Raw genomic sequence first — 19,821 nt, forward strand, 5'->3', positions numbered from 1 at the left:
TCAATTAGTCAACAGATTTGTCTCCACGGGTGTTGAACTATTTCACCGTGTCGTTAGTAATGTTTGAGTTCACACGAGAAAGTTTTGGTCTTTAACGAGCAGGAATTTTGACGGATCATTCTGCATGACTGCTTTCATCTGCAGTGAAGCAGGAACACAGGAGGAAACATTTTTAACACATCCACTCGATTACACAAAGAAATCTCAACACTATTAGAGTTTATAGCCGAGGACAACCTATTAAAATAAAGGAGAGGAGTCCCATCGAAAGCTCTTAAAATATAGAACAACTTTTTATATAACAGTAGCGACTTTAATTACCTTAAGCTTTTTTGTTCTGTTGAGTTATATTGATTAAAAGTGTCTATCCAGTATTTCATTCTTCCTCATTTTGATGATTTTTTTTATTGGACTTTCTTCTTTAATAAGGTACACTTTCATTTTATTATTTTTATTGATCTTTTTATCATTTTCTTTTTTAATATCCAGAGAGAGAAAGAGAAGATTATGGAAAACAAGAGGCAGGTTCAGCATCTGGTCAACAAGTCTAAGAGCATCGTGAGGCTGAGACCCAGAAACCCCGAAGATAAGAGCAGCGGCCAGGTCATCGTCAAGGCGTTGTGTGACTTCAAACAAGACCAGGTCAGTTTCCTGATGATCATATCAGTCTCACACATGCTTGTTTGGAGACATTTAATGATGCACACTATGTTAATATATATGAGTCAGTGATGTTTTTTTGTGTTCATGTGGTTTAGTCAAATTTAAAGGGGTTAAAATGTGAAAATAAACGTATGAATTAGTTTTACACATTCTTTTTTTGTGGACTCAGCATCAAATTTCTGCTTTTAATCCATTTTGAGAGAATATATTAGAGGATTATGGCAAAAATGTCTAAGTGGTGTAACCATAAAAACACAAAATTCTCAATAAAACACCATATCAACTAGTTTGGCATGATCTTACATTATAACTTTTATATTAAATAAAGGTAATGGAATACAATTGTTCTAAATATTACATTTACTCTGGGGAATCATGGAGATCAGGAACCATTTACATTTCTTTAAATGAAGTCATTATTAGTATAAGTCCACTTAAATACACTGTAGGTGGATAATTTATGAAATATGTATCATTCTTTTGTGGTTACACCATTTGACATTTTCAGGAGCATTCAGTCTTACTTTTGGTAAAAAAATGGTGCAAATGTCATTTCAAATTATATAAAACCAACAAAAATACAAAATGTACATTTTAACAAACATGATGCTGCTTTTAAAGGTATTTTGTAAGATATTTTTTAATTTGATCATCTTGCCAACCCTTATTTGCCACTTTAAGAGTCTTTAAGAACAAGAACTGGACTGGTCTGGTGTGTTTTTTGGAGCTGGATGTGATTCTGCTGCTTATTTCTCAAGTAGTTAATTAATAAATTAATTTTATTGGGCTCAACAGAAAGTGATCTGTAAGAACAACGAGGCCATCCTGAAAGACAACAGTCAGCGCAGCAAATGGGACATTACTGGCCCGGGAGGACTGGATATGTTGGTGCCCTCTGTGTGCCTGATCGTACCGCCTCCCAATCCACTCAGCATCAGTATGGCCAGCAAGTAAGACGCACTGATTGTTGTTTTTTTTAATCCTGACATATGAGTCAATGTATTTGCAGTTCTTGAAGGAATCAGAATCATATTTTCTCTGTTTCGTCTGAAGGAACGATCAGTACTACGAGGCGATCCTGTCCATCTGGAATCAGCTGTACATCAACGTGAAGAGTCTCATCGCCTGGCAGTACTGTCTCATGGACATCACACGCATCAACTCCCTCACCATAACTATGGTAAGTTATGAATAAACTCTTTTGAAGTCGGCCTCTGTTGTCTCACATGAATAACGAGACAGTGCAGACAACATGCAATATGTGAATCATCTGAAGTAAGAACAGGAAATCAGACCTGGACATAACAAAGCTGTCATTGTTCATCTACAACAATGTAAAAGATTCACCCTCATTAAGTCTTAAAAATCAACCCTGTCATGATGTATTGTATTTATTATTTATTTAAAGGTGTGCATAATATGTACAGTGCAACACACCTATATATAGCATATATAGCAGTATTACAGATAGAATAAATCATCCTTCCCCCAATAAGTAGCTAATAATCTTTACAGGAGCTCTGAGAGATTCCTCCACGTGGAAGCCAAATTAAGCGTTAAGCAAATATGAAAAATGTAAAAATGTATTACTGCTAAATATTCAATACATGTCTCCTTTAACTTGAAACTTATCATGTTATTTCAAAAACAGTTTCCCTTTTTCTCTTTTGAAAAAAACAGAAAAATATGCTTTAGTATCAATTAAAGCTTTGACTAGTGATTCTTTTAGTTATCGATTAATTTGCAGATATTTTTCTTGGTTAAGCCAATAAATGTCACAAAAAAGGGAAAAATGTCACGATAATTTCACAAAAGTTAACTTAATTAACTGTTATTTTATTTCACTAAAAGTCCAAATACCCCAAAAATATTCAGTTTATTTTCATAAATGACAAACATAAATATCAAATAGCCACATTTTGGGGATTTTTTTGCTTGAAATATTACCGAAATGATTATTTGATTATTAAAGCAGTTGCAGATTTTTTTTGTTTCAGCTGTAGCATCATTACAGTTTATATTTCCCTCCACAAAAACAGGAGAATTCAGATTTCAATGTGACTGTAACCAAAGCGAGCATTCAGTAACCAAAACTTTACCAAAGCAAAACCACAACTGTTGGAGTCTTTCTGTTCATAATAAAGCTTCTTCTTAGTTTCTAATGTGGTTTAGACCATAGTCTTACATTGTGTGTGTGTGTGTGTGTGTGTTCAGCTTGCCCGGATGCGTCCCGAGGAGTACCGTCAAATCATCAAGAGCCTGGAGACTCACTACGAGGAGTTCAAACTGAGCAGCCACGGCTCCCAGATGTTTGTTGACGATGACAAGAGGGGCATCGAGAACAAGTTCACCGAAGCCCAGACGCACTACGACAACCTGGTGGTGCAGCTGCCTGTTTACGGTCAGTATTACAAAAGATATACAATATTCACAAATAAATAAAATAAAACATTTTAGACACCTGTAGTCTGCATCAAAAAATATTTATTTAAATATAGTATTTACTGAAAATAAGAAAAGTGCAAAAATGCATTGTTAAAAAAGTCCTTGATTCCCTCTTACACCGAATAAAAAAGAAATCTAGTAAAATGTTTTTGAAATTTGGTTTGTATTTCAGATATTGCTCTTATTTCATGTTAAAATATATTTAGTACAGCCAATTAAAGTAATGCCGCAAAATCAATGTCTGTATATTCTTGAGTCAACATGTAAAATAATTAGTTGATTTTCTTCTCCTATCTTGTGGCTTCCTCACAGTTGCACAACAAGAACAACTACAACAAGAAGAAAGACGGAGAACAGAGACGAAAGTGAAGAAAGAGGTGGTGAAAGTGACCAAGACGGAGCCTGTGGTGAAGAAGAAGAAGGTGGTGGTGGTGTCTTCCTCCCGCAGCCTGTCAGAGCTGCACGCGCTCAGATTGAGGATGGAGGCCTCCGAGGGTTCGCTGAGTCAGCATGTTCACATCTGCTTTGGAGAAGACGGGTTTCACGATTGTGGCCTTAAGATTACACAGCTAGAGGTAAACACACAAACTCAGAAATACAAGCAGACAAATGGCTTTAAACACACATCTTATCCCATGTGCCGCCCCATTATACATTACAACAACTGTACCTGTTTTTTTTTGTAGGCCGTGCATCGTGATGTAGACTCGTTACGCCAGGAGTACTTGCGTCTGAAGGAGCGGATTTTAAAGGAGCTGGAGGGCATGACCGATTCGGATAAAGCCCAGTTCCTCCGCAGTGAGGTCACAGTCATCGACCAACGACTCGCCAGCCTGGAGAGCAGCTCATCAGCTTACCTGCAGAGGTAAACCTGCAATAACAAACTCAAACTCAAGCTTTGTTCATTCGGGAAGTCTCATTAAGACGCATACACAAAATCACGGATAAAATGACACACACACACACACACACACACACACACACACACACACACACACACACACACACACACACACACACACACTATTTAAACTAATCACAAGTATTATTAAAAAGAGGAACTGTATTTAACCTCAAGTTATGTTACAGATCATTGCAGCAATGTTCTGTGCTGGAAAGTCCTCAATCATAATAAAGCTATTATGATGCTGTATCATTACACACACACACACACACACACACACACACACACACACACACACACACACACACACACACACACACACACACACACACACACACTATTTAAACTAATCACAAGTGTTATTAAAAAAAGAGAAATTGTCTTTAACTTCAAATTGTATTACAGTCCATCCCAGCAGTACGATTTGCTATCATAATGGTGCTATTAAGATGCTGTATCATTACAATATAATTAACATTACCACTGAGTACATGTACAGTATTAAAGCAATAATTTAACCCTTAAACAGGCAACGTGCACAAGGAGATACAGACTCTTTAACACCCTGTTAGGAGCATTATTGGTTAAGGTGGTTGTTCAATAGTATGTGCCTCGAAATTTGTAGAATTGAAGCTTGTTGGTAGATCTATAGTTTGATAGAAATGATAAAAATCAGTTTGGAAACTAGTATGTGCGATATTAACGACAAGGGAAAGCAAGAATGTATCACTTCTCTTTATTAGATAAAACATTTAATTGTCTTAACTGTTATGGCCATTTTTATACCTTAATAAAGGCAACATATCCTGGTGGAGATACAACTCATAAAATCCAAAATATATTAAAAATATTTGTGGAAATGTTTTACTTTAGATGCAAATGAGATAACTGGTAACATCAAATTATGCTTTTTTTTTTACATATCAGTTTCCACTCTTGCCTGTTTAAGGGTTAAACTCTTGTAAAAATGTGTTTATTTGGTCATTTGGCCTGATTTGCAATAAAAAGTGTGAGATATACACGATTATATCATCAGCATAGAGACACACATTACAATTCTGAGTTAGGGAATAAATAATCTGTATGTCTCTTATGGGTGCCCACAAGTGTGTTATAATATAATAAGCTTCATATTAACTGTTAAAAATGCTAAATAGGAGGACTACAAGTGTTTCCATGTGATCAATAGTATCAATAGTCTTAGATAGATCCACAAAGAGTGTAGTACAGTGGGTTATCATCACATTATTAACCACCATGGAGGCACAGAGTAGCTTTAATTTGTAAGATCTTAGACAGACAAGACAGCTTAGATACGGGCGGATAGTTATTTAGGTCCCCAGTGTCCTCACTTATATGCAGTGGAACAACTCGAGCTGATTTGTATGAGGGAGTTTTAGCAGAAGTTGAATTTAAAAAGTGTTAAAGTCATTCTGTAATATCAGGAGCACTGCAGATTTCCTTGTGCATTTATAAATGAATTATAGACTTCTGAACATATCGTGAATCTTTGAGTGAAATGTGATAGTATGACTTATCCTCTGCTCTCTCACACACTGTTAAACCACCAAATTATAAAAGAAGCTACTCTTGAGAGGCAGCTCTAGCACATCATTTAGAAAAAGAAATGTATTGAACTTCATCTCTGACTGTGAAGCTGACTTTTATTTAATCTCATCTCTCTCTCTCTCTCTCTCTCTCTCTCTCTCTCTCTCTCTCTCTCTCTCTCTCTCTCTCTCTCTCTCTCTCTCTCTCTCTCTCTCTCTCTTTCTCTCTCTCTCTCTGTCTTTGTTATCAGACTGCGGGCTCTGAGGGACCTGCTGCAGAGTGTGGCGCAGGCTGAAGACATAGTGAAAGTTCACGAGGCGAGACTGACAGAGAAGGAGACCACTTCTCTGTCGCCAAGTGAAGTGGAAGAGTACATGTTGACTCTGAAGGTATTTTATGAGAGATATTATATATACTCCTAAACTTTTTTGCAAAAATCAATATAGTTCTTCAGCTAACTTTTTTGCATGAACATGTATTGCATGTAAGTAAAAAATAATCTCTTGGGAATACTGACCCTTTGGCATCTGCAGCTGGAACAGAATAACAGAGCATATTTGTGCATGGCTCAGTGATCATCCATCAGGTTGAATTAGAGAAGCTGGTGTGAGAAGAACAGGGAGTTATTTTCTGTGGCTTTTAAAGGCTACTCCACCAATTTAGCATTGCACTCCTAGGATGGACAGTTTATTTTAAAAAAGCATCAAACTCGTTACAGCAGAAATAGAGAGATAATTATATTTTTTACTCCACACATCCTTTGTCCTTGTTAAAATGTTGTGCCAAGATTACCCATAATGCAAATTGATTTGATTCACTTGACAATATGGCACAGATGTGGTTGTTTAGGATAGTAATAGATAATGTAGCCTTAAGTGGCAGAGACTTATCCACACACAGACTCCACACATTCATTTTCTTTTTTTAAATATATGCTTTATTCTAGGAAGTGTATAATATGACATACAGAACATAAACATCTAGTACTTCCATTTTTTTCTCCTTTTTAGCAGATTGCACATATCACATATAAAACAAAACAAAAACAAACAAAGAAAAAATACAAACACAAACACAACCCTAATCCCACCCACCCAGGTAGCCTATACTCATTCATTTCCTTGTGGTCTTCAGCCTTAACTGTGACAACGCTTGAGGCAGTTTATCAGACTTTGTGCTGCTGCCCTCTGGCTTCATACAACCTTTCTCACATATGCAGTAGTACTCCCAAACACCTGTCAACACACTGACAGACCTGATGTCAATATCACTTCTGACTGACGTTTTCCTGCATGTTGTGTGTTCACATGTAGAATATTAAGGCAGAGTTGGATCAGAAGAGGCATTTCCTGACCTCCATGGAGTCAGAGCTCTCTAAGGCGACCCACTGGAACAGCCAGGTGGGAGGATCTTTCCACAGATGTGACATGATGCTGTGCAGATGCACGGAGCAGGTGAGCCTGCTGTCAGACCGCTGGAGACGAATCGAGGGACAGATTGACACCAGGTATGTCTCTTTTATTGCATGTAGTGGTCTGCCTTATAATGAAGTGCTCATCCATATGATTCTGTCATCTATAATAATTTGTGATATTTTAAAATGTATTTGTTGTTTGAGTCATTAATCAAGTAAAAGGAGCAGATGACATCCTTTAAATCTCTATTGAATATTTACCAGAGTGTCGCTGTTTGTTCATTTGTGTATTGGCTTATTTAGTTAGTTATAATTGTCTTCTCTGTTGTAATATATTGTACGTTACTAGATGGTTGTTTCTTTGGTTTTTTATGTGTTACTATGTCCTTATACGTCCTTTTAGGGGTCAAAAAATAATTAAAAAAGGTACAAAGCTGGCACTAGCTTGGGTTCTGCTTTTGGGAATTGGAATGGGATTTTTTCTCACTATTTCCTGACAATTTATAGATTAAACAGGCAACTTATTAATTGAAAAAATAATAGAGACTACGACCCACATCCCTAGACACAGGACAACTCATTTACACCAGCATGCATCAAATCAGTCTTTTTTATAAAAAGAAAATCCCACTCTAAGGCTTTTTCTCAGTATCTCACAATCAACAACAGTCATCAATGTGTCTCTTGAGAAAGGTACAGAAGTTATGGTGCTCTCTGCTCTCTCTCTTCCTCTTGCTCAGACTCCAGGATTTGCAGTTGTATCTGCCTCAGCTGGAGCACTACAAGCAAACCAGTTCCTCCCTCATTGACTGGATTGATGTCACACGGAAGAAGCAGGACACCCTGCAGGCCTCCAAAATACAGAGCGTCGAGGCCCTGAAAGACCACATAAATAACCAGAAGGTCTCCTGCTCAGCCCTCTGTTACTATTAATCAACCTCTTGAGAGTCTATGCCCATTTGTGCTAAGTCATGAGAGACCTGACATCTTTATATTCTTCTCCTCAAGGCACTGAACTCAGAAATCAAAGCGAGGAGGGAGACATTAGAAAGAGTGCTGCGGGACAATGTGGCCTGTGTGAACTCCATCAAGGTAAGGAGGCCTACATATATCTAGACTTCTAATGCATCAAACAAATGCATTTAACTTTATTTTCCCAAACTCGTCTCAATGTTTCTTTTCAGGAGTATGAAACGGACCTTGCCTCTTACGCCTCTGGGTTAGAGACTTTGCTCAACATCCCCATCAAGAGGACAATGCTGAAATCACCATCGATGGATCTTAATGAGGAGGTAATGTAACCCAAGTGGAAATATTAGTATGTGGTGACTCACGAATATAAAAAAACTTTTTTTTTCCATTTTGAATGCCTGAAGATAAAGAGGGGGATTATAGTGGGGCAAATAAATTACTTTTAAGTGAATTTGTGAATTTAAGTGATTAACCCTGACTGTATAATTTACTCCCAGGCTATTCAAATCCAGACCCGTTACATGGAGCTGCTTTCCCTGTCTGGTAACTACTACAAATTCCTGGGAGAGCTGCTCAAAAACATGGAGGAGCTCAAGGTACTGAAGATGTATTTCTAACCCTTCTATAAATATTTGTGGATGTATAACTAGAAAACAATATGTACCATATCTATTTTATACAGTATAATATTTCACTGCTGTGTTTACAGTTTTTGTGCTGCCACCAAGTGGCCAAAAATCAGTACTGCAGGATGGGTGTTTGGTAATTCCATGGTCATGAATTTGATGAAGTGCAATGCTTTCATAATACAAGTAAACTGAAATGTACTTGATTCAAGATGTTAAAACTACCTTTGCATTCATATTCACTCTATCTTGTTTTCAGATACGAAACACCCGGATTGAGCTGTTAGAGGAAGAACTTCGCGAGTTGAGGGAAAATATGCAAGAGTGCAATACCAAGAACAAATCGCTGGAAGACGACATTTCCCGCTACCAGCTGCAGCTGAACCAGTCACAGGAGCAGCTGCTGTCAGTGGAGGAAGTGAAGAGAAGCACTGTCCTGCAGTGCACTGTCACCAAGGACAGCCTGGACACCACTCAGACCCAGCTGTCAGACCTCAGCGATCAGATGACACACATCAACTACTTGCTTGAGGAAGAAAGGAGGAAGAAGAGGCTGGCAGAGGAACGCTACGCTCAGCAGCAGGAGGAGTATGATTCAACGCTGAAGAAGAGGCAGTCGGAGCTCGAGACTGTCAGCTGGTCCAAGATAGAGCTGGAGAAGAGTTTGTCAACTAAGGAATACGAGATTGAACTGCTACGTCGGCAGCTGGCTGAGGAAGCAGAGAAGATCAAGGATCTGCAGAGGGAGATGTCAAAGGTAAGGAGCCAATGCAGTGAGGAGGTCAATAACTTAAAGCTCAGCTATGAATCCCAGATCCATGTCACTCGTGTGGACATCCAGAAGCTGGCAACTCAGAGGGAGGAGGATACAGCTGAGCTCCAGCTCCAGTATGACAGGGTGGAGGCAGAGAGGAGGGATCTGGAGGAGGAGCTCAGGAGGCTCAGGATGTCATTCAACCAAACAGAGGAACAAAGGAAGAGAGCAGAGGGAGAAACTCACAGTCAGCAGTTGGTTATCACAGAGGAAGCACGCAGGAGGAGAGAACTGGAAAGTCAGGTGGAGTTGTTAATAAGGCAGAGAGATGAGGAAATTAGCCAGTACAGGGAGGAGCTGGGTGAGCTCATGAAGAGCCTGCGGGAGAAGAATGAGGAGCTGGCCTATGTAACACACAGTTTAGATGAGGAGACCCGCAGGAGGACAACCACAGAGGAAGGGCAGGGTGTGCTTGAGCGGAGTTTGTCCCAACTGCAGGTAAAGCTGACTAATTCATCAGTAGCTGTGACCCAGCTGAAGGAGTGCAAGGAGGAGCTTCAAAAGGTGCGTTTCGAGCTGGAGAGAGAGATCAAGGAGCGAAGCAGAGTAGAACAGAACTTGAACAGGGTACAGGGACGCCTCAAGGACCTTCAAGGTGTGAGAGATGGTGTGGAGAGCCAACTGGAGAACCTGAGGAAAGACAACCAAGAGGAGGTGGCTAGAAGAACGCAGCTAGAAACAGAACTGGAAAGCACCACTATGACCATTAAAAAGTACAGCAGCACCATTGCTACGCTACGCCAGAGCCAAGAACAAACCAGCATGTCAGAAAAGAGAGGTGAAGGAGAACGTCTCAGGTTGCAGGAGGAGCTGGAGAGGAGCTTGAAACAAAACAAGACATCTGCAGAGCACATAACAAAACAGAATGCTGAGCTGAAAACCCTGCAGCAACAACTCCTCCAGGAGCAGACACGAGTCAAAGAGGCAAACCTCAGAAATGAGGGTCTTTACAAAACTATAGAAGAGAAGAGTAAGACACTGAATGAGAACTCTGTTGAGCTTGAAAGGCTGAAGGAGATGATAGAAACTCAGACCAAAGAGAGGCTGAAGCTGGAGGAGGAGCTAAGGGCAGCACGACATGATAAAGAGGAGATCTTGAAATCCAAAAGGGGAAGTGATGACGATCTGTACTCTCAAATCACAGCACTGGAGCTGGAGCTACAGGCCAGTGAGCGCCACAATGTAGACTACCGCAACCTGGTCTCCGAGCTCTCCTCAGAGAGTGACAAACTGAAGCTGGAGACTGAGAAAATACGAAAGCAAGCCATCGAGGTACATGGAAGAATACTGTCTCCTGGACTGTTCCCATCTTTTCAAATCAGAGTCCTACCTTGAACAATCAAGTAGTTTCGACTGTCTATAGTCAACTCTTTGCCTGCATGCTGGAACACCTCTAGATCCCTTGTAGTTACTTCCCACTTGGTAACTCCCATTTAAACACATATATCTGTATGTGTCTAAATGAACTTGCATGTCAATTACTTGCATGCAAGTATAATCTGTGCCTCTCTGCTTGCCGACCTCCCCGACCTAGTGTCTCCGTGCTCACTGTGCAAAAACGTACAGTCCGCATGCTTTTTTGCCTTTGCTTCTTTTGACCAAAACAATCAACGCCGTCAATGACGTCACTGCCGCCGGTCTTCTGGTCTTATACAATTTGATTATTGTTCATCATCTTGTTGTTGTCGTATTTTGTACCTTTGCATCTTAATAGCTTGTAAGATGCAATCTGCAAACGTGTAAAAACAGCACCCTAACCACTCAAAAATATCCAAAATTCCTTGAAAACAATTTAGGCATCTTTTCTTGCTTTTTGAGAACAAGTCAATCAAGATTGGCATCCACCTATTTGAATTGTCTATCTGTGCTGTTTTTCACACTTGCAGAATGTAGACTACTATGATTTGAAAGAAGTAGTTTAGTGTAGTGTAGTAGTGTTAATAGTTTTATAAGCTCTGTGCATTTCTTTGTAGTTGTAGTTGCTAGTTTTGGGGAGGTTGATTTAATGAAAACTTAAGTGTATTTGAAATTTCTTATCAGTATTAATGATACTTCCCCATTTTGCAAGACATTGTCTTATTTTTCCTGTTTTCTGATAGAATTAGTAATTTGCATATCAAACTGCTAACTTAACAAAGCAGTAATATCCAAAAGCGCACACACTTGCTGTTTAGGTCTTTTGACCCACACTTGGGCAAAAAGGGTATCTGTTCTGAAAAGCATAATACAATTGATTTAAATTAGATAGATTACATTAATGCATTTTGATTATCATAACTAATAGCTTTTTGTCTGTTCAATTATAATATATTTGACACACACACACACACATCTTGTCAAAAAGTTGACTTTTTCAAAATTTAAATTAATACAAATGGAGTTAACAAATAGGCTTGAGCTAAATCAGCAAGAAAATACATTTGTGATGTCATATCTATTGCCCCTCATAAAGTTGTGAGCCAAATGTCAGTATTTTTGCTTTTTCTATTAGAAGGATCAAAAATAGCAAGTATGTGTGCTGTCCTCCTTGATAGAATCATAGTTTAAGAATTAAACTTCAAGAATAACTAGTACCAGTGCAAATTTACTGGTGTTGAGGTGTAGTTGTTTGTAGTATAACAATGTCTGATAGTGGTTTCAATTTTATTTCAATTTTGACTTGTTCTATCCCATTACAATTGATTGTATACTGTGATGTAAAACGCTGAGACAAATTATGGTTCTTAATATACTGTAGATGTTTTTAAATGGACTAAACTTTTTGTCTCTCTTTTCTCCCCCTTTTCTGCAGACTACAGCCTCCATGCAGTCCATTCAGTCCCAGTACAATGAGATTGTGAAGGAAAGAGATGCTCTGTTGCTGAAACTGAAGTCGTTAGAAAATGACAGAGATCGCCTCAAAATGCTAGAGGAGGAACTCAGTCGTATTAAACTATCTTTAGAGTCTGAGGTTTGCAACAAGCAACATATACAGGATGAGAATGAGAAGGTGAAGAAAGATTTAAGTTACTGGAAGGACCAGCATGATTGTAAGCAAACCCTGGTTATAGAGTATGAAACAGACAAGGAACGTCTGGTGAGGGAACGGAACTCGTTGAAAAGTGAGATAGAGAGGCTGATGAGGGAACTAAGGGAGCTTGAGGAAACATATCGAAGTAAGTTGACACTCCTCCAGAAAGAACTGACTGAGCTGAATGTTGTCAGACAAACCATCGAGGATGAGTTGAAGAAAGCTAAAGAGCCCCCACCCTTGGTTTTTGATGGCGTCCGCAAGCCAGTCACAGCAACCCAGTTGCATGACTGTGGTGTTTTGGAGGAGCCAACATTCAGCCAGCTTTTGAAGGGGCATAAGACTGTCTCTGAGGTGTCTGGTGACAAAAAGGTCAATCTAAAAGGGACGGGCCCAATAGCTGGTGTGATAATTGAATGTACAATGGGACCACAGTCTGTTACTAGTCCCCTATGCAAGATGACCTTCACTGAAGCTAAGAATCAGAATCTCCTGCCATCAGATAGCGTTGACCTGCTCCTGGATGCACAGGCTGCCACAGGCCACATCATTGACCCCCGAACTAATCAGAAGTTGACAGTTGAAGAGGCATGTTATCAAGGTGTAATTGATGAAGAGGATCGAGAGAGGTTGTTGGCAGCAGAGGCTGCAGCTGTTGGGTATAGTGATCCTGGCTCACGCGAACCCCTTTCAGTATTTCAGGCCATGAAGAAAAGAATGATTGACAGGAACACAACACTGCGCCTGCTGCAAGCACAGGAGTCTGTGGGGGGCATTCTGGACCCCATTCTTAGTGTGTTCCTTCCCAAAGACACAGCCATTGAGCGTAATCTAATTGATGAAGACATATATCGTGCTCTCAATCAGAGGCCTGAGCTCTATCTGGACCCAGAAAGTGAGGATGGTGTAACTTATATGTCATTGAAGAGGAGATGCAAAGTAGATCCACACACAGGCCTTCTGCTTCTTCCTGTACCAGAAAAGCTAGACCCCTCCAAACTCATCTTTGATGGTGTTCGGAAACCTGTCACAGCCAAGCAGTTGCTTGATTGTGGTGTCCTGGACAAACCGACATTTACAGACCTAGAGAAGGGAAAGAAAACTGTCCCAGACGTATCTGTAGACAAAAACATCAGTCTGAAGGGGACTGGGCCCATTGCTGGTGTTTTAGTTGGGAATCGAGTCAAAATGTCTTTGTCAGAAGCAAAAAAACGGAATCTTCTGCCCCTAGAAAGTGCAGATTTGCTGCTGGATGCCCAGGCAGCAACTGGCCATATCATTGACCCCAGCACCAATCAGAAACTGATAGTAGAGGAAGCATGTGCCAGTGGAGTGGTGGACATTAGTGATCGCGATAGATTGTTAGCAGCAGAAGCTGCTGCAGTGGGCTACCGGGATCTGAGCACAGCAAAGCCTCTGTCAGTATTTGAGGCCATCAATAAGGGACTAATTGACAAGAACACTGGGCTTCGCCTGCTGCAGGCCCAGGAGTGTGTGGGAGGCATTCTAGATCCCAACCTCAGTGTGTTCCTCCCTAAAGAGACTGCTATCAAGCGCAACCTTCTGGATGAAAACCTCTATCGTACTCTAAACCAGACCCCTGCGTGTTACCTTGATCCAGAAACTGAGCGTGATGTCAGCTATGGGGCTTTGAAGAAAAGATGCAAGACCGAGCCTCACACAGGTCTGCTACTTTTGCCAATTACTGAGAGGAAAGACCCTTCCAAATTGTTGTTTGATGGTGTCCGTAAGCCAGTCTCAGCACAGCAGTTGCTTGATTGTGGTGTCCTGGACAAACCAACATTTAAAGACCTAGAGAAGGGAAAGAAAACTGTCCCAGACGTATCTGTAGACAAAAACATCAGTCTGAAGGGGACTGGGCCCATTGCTGGTGTTTTAGTTGGGAATCGAGTCAAAATGTCTTTGTCAGAAGCAAAAAAACGGAATCTTCTGCCCCTAGAAAGTGCAGATTTGCTGCTGGATGCCCAGGCAGCAACTGGCCATATCATTGACCCCAGCACCAATCAGAAACTGATAGTAGAGGAGGCATGTGCCAGAGGAGTGGTGGACATTAGTGATCGCGATAGATTGTTAGCAGCAGAAGCTGCTGCAGTGGGCTACCGGGATCTGAGCACAGCAAAGCCTCTGTCAGTATTTGAGGCCATCAATAAGGGACTAATTGACAAGAACACTGGGCTTCGCCTGCTGCAGGCCCAGGAGTGTGCAGGGGGCATTCTAGATCCCAACCTCAGTGTGTTCCTCCCTAAAGACACTGCTATCAAGCGCAGCCTTCTGGATGAAAACCTCTATCGTACTCTAAACCAGACCCCTGCGTGTTACCTTGATCCAGAAACTGAGCGTGATGTCAGCTATGGGGCTTTGAAGAAAAGATGCAAGACAGAGCCTCACACAGGTCTGCTACTTTTGCCAATTACTGAGAGGAAAGACCCTTCCAAATTGTTGTTTGATGGTGTCCGTAAGCCAGTCTCAGCACAGCAGTTGTTTGAGTGTGGAATACTTGACGAGCCTACATTTAACCAGCTACTGAAAGGGGAGAAAACTGTCCCAGAGGTGTCAGTGGATAAAAAGATCTTTCTGAAGGGGACAGGATCAATTGCTGGTATAGTAGCTGGACTTTCAGGGAAAATGTCTTTCTCAGAAGCCAAGAAAAAGATGTGCATGCCCCTAGAAAGTGCAAATTTGCTGTTGGATGCTCAGGCAGCAACTGGCCATATCATCGACCCCCGCACCAATCAGAAGCTGACAGTAGAGGAGGCATGTGCCAGAGGAGTGGTGGATATGAGTGATCGAGATAGATTATTAGCAGCAGAAGCTGCTGCAGTGGGCTACTGGGATCCGAGCACACCAAAGCCTCTCTCAGTATTTGAGGCCATCAAGAAGGGATTAATTGAGAAGAAGACTGGGCTTCGCCTGCTGCAGGCCCAGGAGTGTGCAGGGGGCATTCTAGATCCCAACCTTAGTGTGTTCCTCCCTAAAGACACTGCTATCAAGCGCAGCCTTCTGGATGAAGACCTCTGTCATGCTCTAAACCAGATTCCTGCATGTTACCTTGACCCAGATACTCAGCGTGATGTCAGCTATGGGGCTTTGAAGAATAGCTGCAAAACAGAATCTCACACAGGTATGAAGCTTTTGTCCATCACTGAGAGGAAAGACCCTTCCAAATTGATGTTTGATGGTGTCCGTAAGCCAGTCTCAGCACAGCAGTTGCTTGATTGTGGGATCCTAGACAAACCAACATTTAACCAACTAATAAAGGGTGAGAAAACTGTCCCAGAGGTGTCAGTGGATAAAAGGGTTTTCCTGAAGGGAACCGGGTCAATTGCAGGGATTGCAGCTGGACCTTTGAAGAAAATGTCCTTTACAGAGGCGAAGAAACAAAACATTATACCTACTGACAGTGCTGACATGCTACTGGATGCCCAGGCAGCCACAGGTCACATTATTGACCCAAGAACTAATCAGAAGCTGACAGTAAAGGAGGCATGTGCCAGAGGAGTAGTGGACAGAAAGGATGAATCAAAGTTGTTTACAGCTGAGTTTGCTGCTATAGGTTACCAAGACCCAATAACTTCCAACCTCCTGTCAGCTGGTCAGGCCATGAAGAAGGGACTAATTAACAAGGAAACTGCTTTACGAATACTTCAGGCTCAAGAGTCCGCAGGGGGTATTTTGGACCCTGCTCTCAGTGTATTCCTACCCAAAGACATTGCTTTGGATCGGGATCTCATTGATATGGACCTATACCAGGCCCTGAATCAGAGTCCTGAAGTCTATCTGGACCCAATCACCCAATATACAAGTAGCTATGTGGCTCTGAAGAAAAAATGTAGAGCAGATTCAAGCACAGGCCTTTTGCTTCTCCCTGAACCAGAAAAACCAATAACTGTCCAGGGGCTCAGGGACCAGGTGTTAGTCCAAGATCTGGTAGATGCAAACCTGCTGGAACGGTCTGATATGGACCGACTGAGGGAGGGCAGATTGACAAGCCAGGACATTGAAAACCGCCTGCGTTCCTACCTGAGAGGTTCCACCTGCATAGCAGGAGTTTATGATGAAGCCAGTAATAAGGTGATATCCATCTATCAGGCCATGAAAGACGGACTGTTGCGACCTGGGACCACTCTGGAACTGCTTGAAGCCCAGGCTGCCTCAGGTTTTCTAGTTGATCCTGTCAACAATCTTTACCTGACTGTAGGTGATGCCTACAAGAAAAGACTGTTCGGGCCAGAGTTTAAGGACAAACTGCTATCAGCAGAGAAGGCTGTGACTGGTTACAAAATGCCTGGTACAGACAAGATAATCTCCCTCTTCCAGGCCATAGAGAAAGGTTTAGTGGAGGAAGGTCATGGCATCCGTCTGCTAGAGGCCCAGATTGCCAGCGGTGGTATAATTGATCCTGCACATAGCCACCGTATTGATGTAAATGTAGCCTACAAGAGAGGTTACTTTGATGAGAAAATGAGCAAGATCCTGGCTGATCCGAGTGATGATACTAAGGGCTTCTTTGACCCTAACACACAGGAAAACCTAACCTATCTGGACCTAAAGAAACGCTGTATCACAAATAAGGATGGCCTGATCCTTTTGCAGATCACAGACAAGAAAAAGCAAGAGTCGACTTCCAAGAACACCCTGAGAAAGAGAAGAGTGGTAATTGTGGACCCAGAGACTAACAAAGAGATGACAATACGTGAAGCCTATGACAAAGGGTACATCGACTACGACACCTTCCTGGAGCTGTCCGAGCAGGAGTGTGAGTGGGAAGAGACCACTATCACTGCTCCAGATGGTTCTAAACGATTTGTTATCACTGACAAGAAGACTGGGAGGCAGTATGACATTTCTGAGCTGCTTGAAAAGCGAGTAATTGATCAGGCAGTTTTTGACCAGTACCGTTCGCATGCCATCTCCCTTACTCAATTTGCAGACATCATCACCAGTAAGACCAAACATGCATCATCATCATCAACTTCAAGATCAGCAGCCTCAGGTGCATCTTCAAGTACAACTTCTGTGACATCATCATCAACTTCAAGATCAGCAGCTTCAGGTGCATCTTCAAGTACAACTTCTGTGACATCATCATCAGCTTCAAGATCAGCAGCCTCAGGTGCATCTTCAAGTACAACTTCTGTGGCATCTTCGGGTACATCTTCTGCGGCATCATCTTCAACTTTAAGAACATCATCGTCATCATCAGTCATGTCAAAACCTTTGTCACCTACTCTTTCCAAGATGACTACAACAAGAACTACTGTCACAGAGCGAACAACTTCACTCAGAAGTGTAGGTGAAGAGTCACCTGATACCCTTAAGCAAATATCCAGTGTTTCTATCTCTCTTGCTTCTCCCTTTGAAACAATTGGTGACCAAGAACCTGTGGGTGCCATGTTTGACACAGACACTTTAGAGAAGATATCCATCACGGAGGCTCTAGATCGTGGTCTTGTGGATACCATCACTGCCCAAAGACTGCTGGAGGCCCAGGCCTGCACTGGAGGAATTGTCAATCCCACAAATGGCCGTAGGCTGAGCATCCAAGAGGCAGCCCGTATGGGTATAATATATGACGACATGGCCACTAAGCTCAAGGCTGCCCAGAAAGCCTACATTGGCTTTGAGGATGTAAAAAACAGGAAGAAAATGTCAGCTGCGCAGGCTATGAAGGAGATGTGGCTTCCATATGAGGCAGGCCAGAGGTTCATGGAGTTCCAGTTTGTAACAGGGGGGCTTTATGACCCAGAAATGGGCTGTAGAAGAACCATAGAGGATGCTTTAAAAATGGGCTGGTTGGATGCGAGAGCAGCCCAGAAGCTCCACGATATCAGCCACCACACAAAGAACCTGACATGCCCCAAGAGCAAGCTGAAGATCTCTTACAAGGAGGCTCTCGACAATTGCATGATGGAGGAAAGCACCGGGGTGAGAATGCTACAGGCGTCATCTATATCTTCCAAAGGCATCAGCAGTCCCTACAATCTCTCTGCCCCCGGATCCACCACGGGCTCAAGGAGTGGCTCAAGACGAAGCTCTCGCAGAAGCAGTGTGGACTTAGGCTCCCCCACCTCCTTATTAACCAGTCGCTACAGTCACAGCAGCCTCACCACCTTCTCCTCCAGATCCTTGAAATAAACCAAAAACAAAATTAAAAAAAAAGTCCTGCACATTGTTAATGAATAGAATTGGTTGGGGTATTTTGAATGTTCTGAAAACAGCTTTTAAAAATGAGTCTATTGTGTAAAAGAATGCAAGGTTAATGTTTTAAATCCTTAAACCTTTTGCATAATTTTTGATTTTTAGCTTTGTTTGTCTTATCTTTAGGCCTTTAAAATGCTATAGCTTAAAGGATCATGAGAATAAACACATCAAAGATATTTTTGTGACAATGAACTTAAGTATTAATGGCAGCCATCTTAAGGTATTTGGATTGAAAGTAAAGTGTAATTAATATAATTGTTACTCCTAGAATAGGCCTAGAAATTATTGCCATATTGTTTTCATACACATATTTCAAATATATTTTCCAAAAGCTCATTTTGAAGCTTTGCTTTGGTAACATAATGGTGATATGTTTGCATTTATTTTACAACTAAAGTGCCTATTTTGTGTGGGGAGAGGTGCAAGCTTGGATTGCATATATTGGCATAACTATATTTTGTACTGCATTTGTTTATCATGGCATTTTTGCTTGAGGTTTTGTAAGTTTCTCAATAACTCAAAATAAAAGGCTAACATGTTGCTCATATGTATTCATGACGTTCATATATTCATGGTCGCACTGTCAGACACACTCAAAACACTTTAAAATGATACTAGATATAATAGGATATTCATTTTTTTGTGTCATAGTTTTAGCAGCTCAACCCTTGAAGGTGATTTTCAATCTACAATACTATGAAATGGGACTGATGAACATTTAGTCTAAAAGGCATAAAGCCCACTATCACATTTAAGGACACTGGGGGGGAAATATTATTTTAGATTGGTCAAGTTATAAATGGTCAAATCAACTGTTAAAGGCAAGTGATAGTAATAATAAAAATAATTGCTTGAAAAAAATACTTACATAGATATGACGTTACTGTTGTTACCAAATTTATATTTTTATTGATGTTATATTGTTTACAATTTGCTCAACATCCAATTCTTCATTTTCCTATGCTAGATTTTTTTCAATGAGTCTTCCTTGAGGACAAGTATTGGAGCAGATTCAAATAAAAGAGTTAAAACATGTTATATTATTACTGTAAAAGCACCTTCCTCAGAAAACAGACATTTTTATGAATAGTTGGTATTATCAAATGTCTTCATATAAAAAGCCAGAAGTTTAAAAACAAACAATTAAGCTGGCCTACTTTAAAAATAGCAAGAATTTGGTTGTGTGGATGTGGCATCAGAAGA

General features: G+C 41.0%; 1 protein-coding gene across 1 annotated transcript in view; it reads left to right on the forward strand.

Moving 5' to 3' along the window:
• The window catches only part of LOC133985262 (desmoplakin-B-like), a 33,232-nt gene extending 14,072 nt beyond the window's left edge, over window positions 1-19,160 (forward strand). The window contains exons 11-24 of the mRNA XM_062424860.1: window positions 490-642; window positions 1,459-1,613; window positions 1,717-1,843; window positions 2,878-3,064; window positions 3,421-3,683; window positions 3,795-3,973; window positions 5,811-5,949; window positions 6,874-7,067; window positions 7,715-7,877; window positions 7,983-8,066; window positions 8,159-8,266; window positions 8,444-8,542; window positions 8,832-10,658; window positions 12,178-19,160. Coding sequence (XP_062280844.1) covers window positions 490-642; window positions 1,459-1,613; window positions 1,717-1,843; window positions 2,878-3,064; window positions 3,421-3,683; window positions 3,795-3,973; window positions 5,811-5,949; window positions 6,874-7,067; window positions 7,715-7,877; window positions 7,983-8,066; window positions 8,159-8,266; window positions 8,444-8,542; window positions 8,832-10,658; window positions 12,178-18,552 — 10,053 coding nt within the window. The 3' untranslated portion in view covers window positions 18,553-19,160. The remainder of the gene's footprint in view (window positions 1-489; window positions 643-1,458; window positions 1,614-1,716; window positions 1,844-2,877; window positions 3,065-3,420; window positions 3,684-3,794; window positions 3,974-5,810; window positions 5,950-6,873; window positions 7,068-7,714; window positions 7,878-7,982; window positions 8,067-8,158; window positions 8,267-8,443; window positions 8,543-8,831; window positions 10,659-12,177) is intronic.
• The last annotated feature ends 661 nt before the right edge of the window (window positions 19,161-19,821 follow it).

Source organism: Scomber scombrus, chromosome 8 (assembly GCF_963691925.1).
Source record: "Scomber scombrus chromosome 8, fScoSco1.1, whole genome shotgun sequence".
Taxonomy (NCBI): Eukaryota; Metazoa; Chordata; class Actinopteri; order Scombriformes; family Scombridae; genus Scomber; species Scomber scombrus.